The sequence below is a fragment of the Notamacropus eugenii genome, chromosome 2 (genome assembly GCF_028372415.1).
Source record: "Notamacropus eugenii isolate mMacEug1 chromosome 2, mMacEug1.pri_v2, whole genome shotgun sequence".
In the NCBI taxonomy this organism is placed as follows: Eukaryota; Metazoa; Chordata; class Mammalia; order Diprotodontia; family Macropodidae; genus Notamacropus; species Notamacropus eugenii.
In genome coordinates this window covers 269,137,732-269,149,890 of record NC_092873.1, presented here as the reverse complement: position 1 = coordinate 269,149,890, position 12,159 = coordinate 269,137,732, and the positions used below count along the sequence as shown (strand labels likewise).

Here is a 12,159-nt window from a genome sequence, read left to right as displayed (position 1 = left end):
TTTTGTGTTTTTGTTTTTGACTAGGTAAAAGAGGCCAGTCTTTGCCTCATTTCTTACCTACCCTTAATCACTGAAGGGATGTTGCCTGAGAGTTGGGAAAGATCTTAGCACTGCACCCAGGGCCATTGCCAGTCATCCTGATCTGTAGCTTGCCAACTGGACTTAGATGACCCTGGAGGAGAGAGTGAGACCGATGACTTTACACAGCTCTGCCTCACTTAAATCCAATTCACTTGCAAGTCAAGACATCACCTTCCTGATGTCATGGTCCTCTTCAAGAATAAGGACAAACAAGGAAGGTTTCACCTAAGATCACACAACTAGCTTATTGGGTTTTTTTAAGCAATCAATTAATAAGCATTTATTAAGTATCTACTATGTACCAGGTACTAGGTGCTAGGTGCTAGATACACAAAGAAAATTATTATTATTATTAATAACTAGCATTTATGTATCACTTTTAAGGTTTGCAAATACTTTGTTTTGACAAATTAATTGAGTTGATGAATGTTAACTCATTTGGAACAGACCCTCTCTTCAAGGAGAGGGAGAAAAGGGAGAAAGCATGTATCCTATCTATCTACTGTATGTATACATACATATGTATACATATATACACACACACACATATATGTATGTATACATATATATATATATATACACACACAAACTACAAAATAAATGCAAAGTAATTTGGGAGGATAAGGCACTGGCAGCTGGGGTGATCAGGAACTACTTCATGTCAAAGGTGATGAATGAGCTGGGATTCTATGAGATAGAGGTGAGGAAGGAATGCATTTTTCCAAACATAGGAAATAGTCTCTAGAATTCCCAAGGGTAAAGGGAAAGTGAGTAGAGCAAAGTGTAATAAATACTAACTATAGGGCCAAGAGCAAGAAGGAAGAAGAGTGAAGCCCAGGTAGGGGGATGGTCTGGGAGAATACATACTGAGGAATGATGGGACTGGTGGTCCTGGTAAGGATAAAGAATAGGGTTAGGAATGAAACGTAGACCAAGGCATAGGAAAAGATCGGATGGGCTTCTTTCCCTTCCTCCTCTGCTCTATCCCTCCTTTAGCCCAGTAATAGCTTTCTCAATGACATTCTCAGCAATAGTCTTATATTGATGAGAAGAGATGTGTTTGTTCACCAGTCTTAGCCATGGCAAATAGGTGTTGGGAAGGTAATCAAAGAAAGCAAATGCCTGTTGGACATGTTTACTGAAATGATTGATACCTTCTCATTCCCTTTCATTTGACTGTTGTAGGAGGTCTGCAGCTGTACACCCAAAGATGCATCCCTCAGATGCACAAAGGTTGGAGAAATAACAGCGGAACAAGTGTTGGATGGTAAACAATGAAAATGTTGGCATGTTGTACCCTGAGTTGGTGGCCTTCTGTCTTTACCTGCATTTCTCATCCCTGCCTTGCATATCCTGTGCTGTAGAACTTTATTGAGAGGAAGGAAATATTGCCTCTCACCTTGTACCTCTCAGATCCCACCAAGGCTAAGTGTTTTCTCCCTCCTCTCCCAAATTAAAAGGCCCTGAGATCTAAAAATGACATCTTAAGGCTCTGGGTCATAGGATCAAAACTTTAGAGGCAGAAAGGAATTTAGAAGCCACTGAATCCATCTCCATCATTTTACAAATGAGAAAACTGAGACAGAGTTAAATTATTTGCCTGGGGTCATCAAGGTAGTATCTGAATGGGAATTTGAACTCATGTCTCTCCTGACTCTAAGTCCTGAGCCCAGGTCCTCCTGCCTGCTTTAGTTTCTCAAAAGTCAGTTCTGATGATATCCTTGAAATATACCCACTTTGCTGCGCCTTCATAGAGAAGGAGGCATTTGCCAATTGGCAAGAAAGAAAAGAAAGTTCCTAGTTAGCACAGACTTTTCCCCCTTGAAGTTTAAAGAACATACTTTTTGAAATCTAGATTATCAAGAAAAAAAAAGGAAAATGTAAATGATGAATTTTGCTTAAATACTTGGAGAAAATATCTAGAATCTATTTACTGGTATGTGCTACCACATCCTCCTGGAACTTTGAAAGAATTTGACGGGGGTTGGGAACATCTTTTATGGCCATGCCTCTGGTCTGTGAAGAACCTCAGACTTTGCCTCCCTTCCATCCATCCAGTGTCTCCTGGCTGCCTTCATGGGACTATTGTCTCTTCCCCACCATCTTCCCTTTTCTAGTGTATAGGGCATGTGAACCAGTCAACAGACAACTAGAAAAGGGTCATAAATAAATTGAGTGAACACAATCATTCATCAGAACCAAGAGGGAGCTGGGCTGGCATGGCAAGGGGTTATAAGAACCTCCTTTGGTTTTTTGTTTGTTTTTCTTTTTTAAAAATTTTTTTATTCACTTTGAACTTAAATACAGAAAGATGAAAAAAACATTTCTATGTACACATCACAACATAAAAAGAGGATTCAATATAAAAGCATTAATTTGCATTTCATACTATTTACTTTTTTTGAAAACCTATGTAATAAATACTACACATCATTTTCAAAGCTACCCTACTTTTCTGTGCTTCCCTCTAAGTTTTTTTCTGTTTTTTTTCTCCCTTCCAGTCTACCCTGGCTTAGAGAAGGTTACCATTAGACACAAATGCATGTGTGTCTATGTAAATGTATATGTATATATACATACATATATATGTAAAACCATACTATACCTACTTCTGTTTATCAGTTCTTTCTCTGGAGGTGGATAGTATCTTCCAGGTCCTTTGTAGTTGATTTGAGTATTTATAATACTCAACATGATTTAGTTGTTTTCAAAGTTGTTCTTAGAACAATATTGCTGTTACTATGCACAATATTCTCTTGTTTCTGCTCATTTCACTATTCATTGTTTCATGCAAGTCTTTACATGTTTTTCTAAAATCAACCAGCTCATCATTTCTTACAGTACCATAGTATTCCGTCACAATCATATACTACAACTTGTGTAGCCATTCCCCTGTTGATGGATGTCCCCTCAGTTTCTAGGTTTTTTTTATTTTAACATTTATTTATTTATTTATTTTTAGCTTTCAACATTGATTTCCACCAAATTTTGAGTTCCAAATTTTCTCCTCATCTCTCCCCTTCCCCCACCCCATAACGCCTTGCATTCTGATTACCCCTTCCCTCAATATACCCTCCCTTCTATCACACCCCTCCTTTCCCCCATCTTCTCTCTTTTCTTGTAGGGCAAGATAGATTTCTATACCCCATTACCTGTATTTCTTATTCCCCAGTTGTTTGCAAAAACAATTCTCAACATTTGTTCCTAAAACTTTGAGTTCTAACTTCTTTCCCTTCCTCCCTGCCCACCCATCCCCACTGAGAAGGCAAGTAATTCAATATAGGCTATATATGTGTAGTTTTGCAAAAGACTTCCATAATAGTCATGTTGTATAAGACTAACTATATTTCCCTCCATCCTATCCTTCCCCCCATTTATTCTATTCTCTCTTTTGACCTTGTCCCTCTCCTAAAGTGTTTATTTCTAATTACTCCCTCCTCCCATTTGCCCTCCCTTCTATCATCCTCCCCCACCCCTCTTGTCCTCTTCTCCTCTACTTTCCTGTAGTATAAGATAGATTTTCATATGAAATTGAGTGAGCATGTTATTCCCTCCTTAAGCCAAATGTGAAAAGAGTAAGCTTCACTTTTTCTCTCTCACTTTCTCCCTTTTCTCTTCCATTGAAAAAGCCTTTTCTTGCCTCTTTTATGAGAGATAATTTGCCCTATTCCATTTCTCCCATTCTCCTCCTAATATATTCCTCTCTTACCCCTTAATTTTATTTTTTTAGATATCATCTCTTCTTATTCAACTCACCCTGTGCTCTCTGTCTATATGTGTGTGTGTATGTGTGTGTGTGTGTGTGTGTGTGTGCATGTGTAAAATCCCTCCAACTACCCAAATATTGAGAAAAGTCTCAAGAGTTACAAATATTATCTTTCCATGTAGGAATGAAAACAGTTTAACTTTACAAAGTCCCTTATGCTTTCTCTTTCCTGTTTACCTTTTCATGGTTCTTTTGATTCTTGTGTTTGAAAGTCAAATTTTCTATTCAGTTCTGGTCTTTTCATCAAAAATGCTTGAAAGTCCTCTATTTCATTGCATGACCATTTTTTCCCCTGAAGTATTGTACTTAGTTTTGCTGGGTAGGTGATTCTTGGTTTTAATCCTAGTTCCTTTGACTTCAGGAATATGATATTCCAAGCCCTTCAATCCCTTAATGTAGAAGCTGCTAGATCTTGTGTTATCCTGATTGTATTTCCACAATACTTGAATTGTTTCTTTCTAGCTGTTTGCAATATTTTCTCCTCGACTTGGGAACTCTGAAATTTGGCTACAATATTCCTAAGAGTTTCTCTTTTTGGATCTCTTTCAAGAGGTGATTGCTGGATTCTTTCAATATTTATTTTGCCTTCTGGTTCTAGAATATCAGGGCAGTTTTCCTTGATAATTTCATGAAAGGTGATGCCTAGGCTCTTTTTTTGGTCATGGCTGTCAGGTAGTCCCATAATTTTTAAATTGTCTCTCCTGGATCTATTTTCCAGATCAGTTGTTTTTCCAATGACATGTTTCACATTATCTTCTATTTTTCCTTCTTTTGGTTTTGTTTTGTAATTTCTTGGTTTCTCAAAAAGCCGTTAGCTTCCATCTACTCCATTCTAATTTTTAAAGAACTATTTTCTTCAGTGAGCTTTTGAACCTCCTTTTCCATCTGGCTAATTCTGCTTTTTAAAGCATTCTTCTCCTCATTGGCTTTTTGGACCTCTTTTGCCAATTGAGTTAGCCTATTTTTAGAGGTGTTATATTCTTCAGGATTTTGGGGGGGGTTTCCTTTAGCAAGTTGTTGACTCACTTTTCGTGATTTTCTTGCATCCCTCTCATTTCTCTTCCCAATTTTTCCTCCACTTCTCTTACTTGATTTTCAAAATCCTTTTTGAGCTCTTCCATGGCCTGAGACCATTGCATATTTATTTTGGAGGCATCTGATGGTAAGCATTGTTCTTCCTCATCTGAAAGGATAGAAGGAAATACCTGTTCACCAAGAAAGTAACCTTCTATAGTCTTATTTTTTTCCCTTTTTTGGGCATTTTCCCAGCCAGTTACTTGACTTTTGAGTCCTTTGTCAAGAGAAGGGTATTCTCTGGGGACCTGTAAGTTCTCAGTTGCTCCAAGGTGGCACAATCAAGGGAGAGGGCAGGGCAGCCACTCAGGGATGAGATTCAGATCAGCTGCTCAGTTCCACCAGGGGCTTTAGGTGGAGGGCTCCAGAAATGGATGCTGCCTCTGCAGTGGCTGCTGCAGGTGGTCCAATCTGTGTTCTCTTCTCCTGGGTGAAGGAGCTTTCTCACTGACCTTTGAAGCTGTCTGTGGTGTTTGTGGGTTGAGCAATCTGGGAACTGCTGCTGCTGGTGCCTCCCTGAAGCCTGTTCAGGGTCTTATCCCTTCTGCGCCATGTGGCCCATGCTGGGCTGCGCTCCATGTCCAGTGCGATAGACCTTTCCTGTAAACCTTCCAGGCTGTCTTGGACTGGAAATCTCTTTCACTCTGTTGTTTTGTGGCTTTCTGCTGCTCTAGAATTTGTTTAGAGTCATTTTTTACAGATATTTTATGGGCTATGTGGGGGAGCTTCTACAGGTCTGTCTTTCTACTCTGCCATCTTGGCTCTGCCCCCTCAGTTTCTAGTTCTTTGCCACCACAAAGAGAGCTGCTGTGAACATTTTAGAACATGAAAATTATTTTCCTTTTCTCTTAATCACCTTAGGAAATAGACCTAATAGTGGTATTGCTGGGTCAAACAGTATACACGGTTTTTATAGCTGTTTGGGCATCATTTCAGATTGCTCTCCAAAATAGTTGAATCAATTCACAGTTCCATCAACAGTGAATTAGTGTTCCAGTTTTTCTATAGTCCCTCCAACATTTGTCACTTTCCCCTTCTATCATTTTATCCAGTCTGATAGGTGTGAGATGATATCTCAAAGTTGTTTTAATTTGCATTTCTCTGATAGTGTTTTAGAGCATCTTTCACATGACTATATATAATTTTGATTTCTTCATAGAAAAACTGCCTATTCATTCATTTGATCATTTATCAATTTGGGGATGATTCATATTCTTACAGATTTGGCAAAGTTCTTTATATATTTGATATGAGACCTTTATCTGAGAAACTCTATAAAAATTTTCTCCAGACTTTCTGTTTTCCTTCTAATCTTGGCTACATTGGTTTTATTTGTAGAAGAACCTTTTAATTTATTATAATCAAAATTATCCATTTTACACCTCACAATGCTCTCTCTTGTTTATTTATAAGTCATTCTCCTATGTATAAGTCTGATAGGTAATATGTTCCCTGTTCTTTTAATTTTCTTATGATATCTCACTTTATACATGTATACATTTTGAATTTTTCTTAGTAAATGGTTTAAGATATTGGCCTATGTCCACTTTCTGCCAGACTTCTTTCCAGCTTTTCCAACAATTTTTGCCAAATAATTCTTATCCTAAAAGCTTAAATCTTTAGGTCTGGCAGATACATGGTTACTATATTCATTTGTATGTCTGCTCTGTTCCACTGATCTACCTTTCTATTTCTTATTATCTTAGTACTAGATAGTTTTGATAATTACTTCCTTAGAATATAATTTAAAATCTGGTACTGCTAAATCTCCTTCCTTTACATTTTTTTCACTAATTCCTTTGATATTCTTGACCTTTTATTATTCCCAATGAATTTTATTATTATTTTTTCTAGCTCAGGAGAACAATTTTTTTTGGTAATTTAATTGGGATGGCATTGAATAAACAGATTAGCTTAGATAAAATTGTCATTTTTATTATATTGGTTTTGCCTCTCATGAACAATTAATATTTTCCCAATTATTTAAACCTGACTTTATTTGTGTAAATAGTGTTTTATAACTATGCTCATGCAGCTCCTGGGTTTGTTTTGGTAGATATATTCCCAGGTATTTTACACAGTCTACAGTTATTTTAAAGGGGGTATCTCTTACTATTTCTTCTTGTAGGATTTTGTTGGTGATATAAAGAAATCCTGGTGATTTATGTAGGTTTATTTTATAACCTGCTACGTTACTAAAATTAGTGCATTAACTTTTTCATTGAATCTTTAGGATTTTCTGAATGTATCATCCTGTTATCTGCAAAAAGGGATACTTTTATTACTTCATTGCCCATTCTGATTCTTAAATTTCTTTTTCTTATTGCTATTGCTAGCATTTCTAATGCAACATTGAACAATACTGGTGACACTGGGCATCCTTGTTCCACTCTTGATCTAACTGAGAAGACTTCTAGCTTATCTCCTTTACGAATCATGTTTGCTGATGGTTATAGGTAGAAGCTTCTTATGATTTTAAGGAAAAATTTCTTCATACCTGTGCTTCAAGTGTTTTTGATAAGAATGAATGTTGTATTTTATCAGAACCTTTTTCTGCATCTATTGATGCAATCATTTTGTTATTTTTCTTATTAATGTTATCAAACATGTACTTTGTACAAGGAGAGAAGGTGCTCCCGCATCAGGAGAAGGAACTTCCTCACCTGGGAGTTCCCTATCCTAATGAGATTACAGGTATACGACGGCTCCCTAACCTCACTTGTAAGGGATAAATAGATAGAAAGATGAATTTATAGATGATGGATAGCAGAGAGAGAGATAGAGAGGCAGGCCTTTTATTAAATGCCAGTAATCATGCTGTTAGAAATTTTTTAATCTCTATTTTAATTTAATCTCAATTTTTTTTAAAAAAAGAGACAACCCATAAATAGAAAGTAGAAATAGGAGTAGGTGGGGTGAGAGTGTACCCCTGTAAGGACAAGTCCAAAGAGCAAAAAATAGAGCTAGAAGGCTAGGACTAGGGAAGAATACCAATTTCACTGGTAGAGGGAACTCTCAGGTGAGAAAATGCCCTCTACCAGTGCAGATTGGCATGTTCTCTCCAATTTATATTCTCTAGCCTTAGAGAGTTACCTAGAACACAGAGAGATTCTGACTTGCACAATGCTCACAGGACTGAAATTGCCAGAAGTGGGGAAGGAGGTAGAGTACAAGGGGAAGGAGTCATGTGGGTATACAGAAGAAAAGGTACAATACAAATCAAAAAATAACTAAGTGCATCAAAATGGTTCAACTGGGCAGCCTGGGAGTCTTGAGGAGGGAGGGAAATCAGAAGAGGCTTTAGGGAACTGGTGGCAATTGATCTAGGCCTTGGAGGAGAAAGATATCAATAAGTGAGGGAAGGGGAGGGAAAAGAAGCCAGGCATGGGGGTTGGTATCCTCAAAGATACAGAGGTATATAGGAGAGAATAGGATAAGAAGAAGAGCACTGAATAATCCAGTTTGACTGCAGCATAAAGTGTGCGTAGGAATTGTGTGAAATTTCTGGAAAGAAAGGTCAGTATCAGGTTTCCAAAGCCCCTGAATGCTGAAGAGTTTATATTTTGTTCATTGGGCAATAGGGGAGTCCCAAAGGTTTGGATACAGAAATGATGTGATTGGAGTTTTGCATCGGGTGAAGGTAATCAGTCAGTCATAGAACATTTATTAAGTGCCAACTTTGTACAAGGTACTACAAATACAAAGACAGGGTGACTAAGTTTCCAGCCAAGCTTTCACGCATTTTGCATGCCTCTGCATTCAAGCAGAGAGATAGATGACTCTTAATTATTGGAGAGAATGCTGACAGGACACTACAGGACCTGTGTGTGAGGGGCAGAGTTGTTACCAGAGCTTTTTGGGTAAAAGACACACTTGGTCCAACACACACTTAGAGAGAGAGAGAGAGAGAGAGAAAGAGACAGAGAGAGAGAGACAGAGAGACAGAGAATAGGGAGAGAGAGAGACAGAGAGAATAGGGAGAGAGAGAGAGAGAGACAGAGAATAGGGGGAGAGAGAGAGAGAAAGAGACAGAGAGACAGAGAATAGGGAGAGAGAGAGACAGAGAGAATAGGGGGAGAGAGAGAGACAGAGAATAGGGGGGGAGAGAGAGAGACAGAGAGAGAGAGAGAGAGACAGAGACAGAGACAGAGACAGAGAGAGAGAGAGGCAGACAGAGAGAGAGACGGGGAGAGAGAGAGAGAATAGGGGGAGAGAGAAAGAGGGTTAAAGGAACTTCCTGAGCTTCAGCCATGAAGGAGAAGCTGGTTTCTCAACGTGTCCCTGAAACCCACCTTGCCTTCCCCAGATACTTCACAGAAATTCCCTTGTTGCCTTAGTCTTTCTCTTGTGGAATTGCCCTCTGAAGACATTCACTCTTGTGTACTTCCTAGTATATTCCAGTCTGCAGAGATTCTTTAGTTTCCACTCTCTGTTTTACATGGTTAAATGGATTTATTCATTATATGTTATTTATGCTGCTCTTTTATATAACGAGCATTCGATGGGAAAGAGCTCAGTTGGACAGTTTAAGCTAAAAGGCTACCCTCACTCATGAGGGCTAGGGACCAGAGAAGTGGCTTTTGTTCTGAACCAGACTTGTACCTTTAGAGGAGCATTATTTAATGAGGCCAGATAGAAATCTAAATTAGTACTCTTCTTGGAGAAAAGGGCCATAACCTTTCTTTTATTCCCCATTAAAGGCAAAAATTGCAGTCTCTCTTGTAGAAGGTGGAGTCAGATTCCAAGGACTGCTATCCACATCACCCTTGAGCCATGTCTAGACATTTAGACGTCCCATGTAGGTATATGTGTTGTTTAGTCATTTTTCAGTTTTGTCTGACTCTTCATGACCCCTTTTGGGGTTTTCTAGGCAAAGATACCAAGTGCTTTGCCACTTCCTTCTCCAGCTCATTTTATAGATGAGGAAACTGAGGCAAATAGGGTTAAGTGACTTGTGCAGGTTCACACAACTGATAAGTATCTGAGTCCTGGATTTGAACTCAGGAAGATGAGTCTATCCACTCTATCCATTGGCACCACTGAGGTGCCCTATGGGCATACATGTCTCATAACAAAAATGAATCCATCCTTGCCCTTTAGTAGTCTGCATTGTGCCAGGGGAACATAATCCATAAAGTTGCCCTTCTCCCTCCATTTCCATTTCTTGTTACCCATTTTTAAAAATAAATATGACACGAAGGATATCAGCTCTTTGGGGACAGGGGCCATTTGTATTTTGTTTTCACATTCTTGAGAAGCAGCATGGTCTAGGGCATGGGTGGTGAACCTGCGGCCTCGAGGCCATATGTGGGCTTCTAGGTCCTTGGGTACAGCCTTTTGACTGAGTCTGTTTTACAGAACAAATCCTTTCATTAAGGGGATTTGTTCTGTGAAGTTTGGATTACTGGTTGGTTACTATGTTACTTCAGAGTACCCCTTATGGGCACGTTTGCCACCCTGCCAAACCAATGTAATATAATTTGAGCTTTACCCCATGTTCTGGTCCCTTGGACTCCCCACGTTAAAAAGCTCCAGGAATAAGTAGTGAATTGGCCAAAGGATAAATGGGAGAAGAGAAGGAGAGAGAGCAGAGATTGTAGCAAACCTACAAACCAGAGCTCGATCTCTGGGTAAAATGTTCACGTGAAGCTTTTCCTGTTTTCCCCAGGAACTAGTATCTCTCCTCCCAACTGCCTATCTCCACCCTTCCCTTACACGGCCCCTCCCTCCCCCAATTATTTCCTTGTTTTTACTTTGTTATCTTATATGTACATACTATGGACAAGTTATCTCTCTCCAATAGAATATAAGCTCCCTGAGGGCAAGGACTGTGGTAGTTTTTTGCCTTTGTAAAGGCACATAGTAAACCCCTAATTAATCTTCATTGATTAATTGATAATATTCTGACTCTTTCCAGGAGATATAAATGAACTGATTGAAGTGATTCACCATCATGTGCCAGAAGCAAAGCTAGTAGAATGTATTGGCCAAGAGCTTATTTTTCTTCTCCCAAATAAGGATTTCAAGCAGCGGGCCTATGCCAGCCTCTTCAGAGAATTAGAGGAAACACTCTCTGACCTGGGCCTCAGCAGTTTCGGGATTTCTGACACTCCCCTGGAAGAGGTAAAAGAGGCTCTGCTGGGGTTTTTCAGAGTATTGCAAGAGATTCTGTGATACTGTGCATTAGAATTCTGTTATAAGAGGTTCTGATAAATTTGATGAGGTTCCTCAATGTACCTGAAGAAATTACATAGTATGGACCTTCATACCTGGAGGCATCAGAAAGGAGACAGATATATATCCTGACTCCTTATTGAGAGGACCCAGCGAGCAACTATGATTGGTCCTCAGAGGCTTGGGGCTGCTTCAAGGTGATTAGTGACTGAGAGTCAGAGGTCAAGATTTTTTTGGAAGTATCACCCCTGACACATAGTCTATAAAATTGAACTGGTTGAGATTCTCTCTCTCTCTCTCTCCCCCTCCCCCTCTCCCCCTCCCCTCCCCTCCCCTCTTTTTCTCTATCTTTCATTGTGTCTCTGTGTATGTCTATCTCTGTTTCTGTATCTCTCTGTGTCTCTCTGTGTCTCTCCTTTTCCCTTTCTTTTCCCATGGATTGCAGACCAGAGAACAGCTGAGCTATGGTAAAGAAGGAGGAGAGGATTTCTCTTTCCCAGCCCCAAGAGCAGAAGCACATGTCGTTGATAAACATGTGCTTACATATAGCCTTAAAAAAGTTCAAAGACTTGACTCTTGAAACCTAATCTCCTGTTTAGGAGGAGTATTTTGAAGATCCTAGGCAGCGCAATCCCAGAATCTAGCCCTCTCAAAAAGGGATTTGCTGGGCAGCACAAGCTTTGGGAATGTCCTAGTGAATTATATTGAATTTGAGAGTTTCTGCATTCATGCAGTCTTGTACTAATCTCCTAAAATATTTCTTCAATAGTTTGCTTCTTGGAGATGAAAGAGGATGGGCAGTGAGGCTTCCCTGTCACTGAACTAGATCTATACTTTGGGCTTGGGGCAGGAGCTTTAGTCCTTGACACCCCACTGTTGCCATGTGTTACTCTGACAATGCAGTCCTTGGGAAGGGGCTGTTTGTCTGGCAGCTGTGGGGATTCTGATCATCTATTTGAGTGCTTTATGTACTCCAGTATCCATTAGTGGATTCCAATGGGTACTTTATGTCTTCTAGATTTTCTGTGGTGGTAGGCGGTAAATAAAAGCTGTCCAGTACCTGT

At 39.3% G+C, this 12,159-nt stretch overlaps 1 protein-coding gene across 2 annotated transcripts in view; it reads left to right on the top strand.

Annotated features, from left to right (window-relative positions):
* Positions 1–12,159, top strand: part of ABCA4 (ATP binding cassette subfamily A member 4) — a 200,937-nt gene that overhangs the window by 136,302 nt on the left and 52,476 nt on the right. For both annotated transcript variants that reach the window (XM_072644042.1, XM_072644041.1), the window contains 2 exons: positions 1,267–1,348; positions 10,839–11,044. In XM_072644042.1, coding sequence (XP_072500143.1) covers positions 1,267–1,348; positions 10,839–11,044 — 288 coding nt within the window. The remainder of the gene's footprint in view (positions 1–1,266; positions 1,349–10,838; positions 11,045–12,159) is intronic.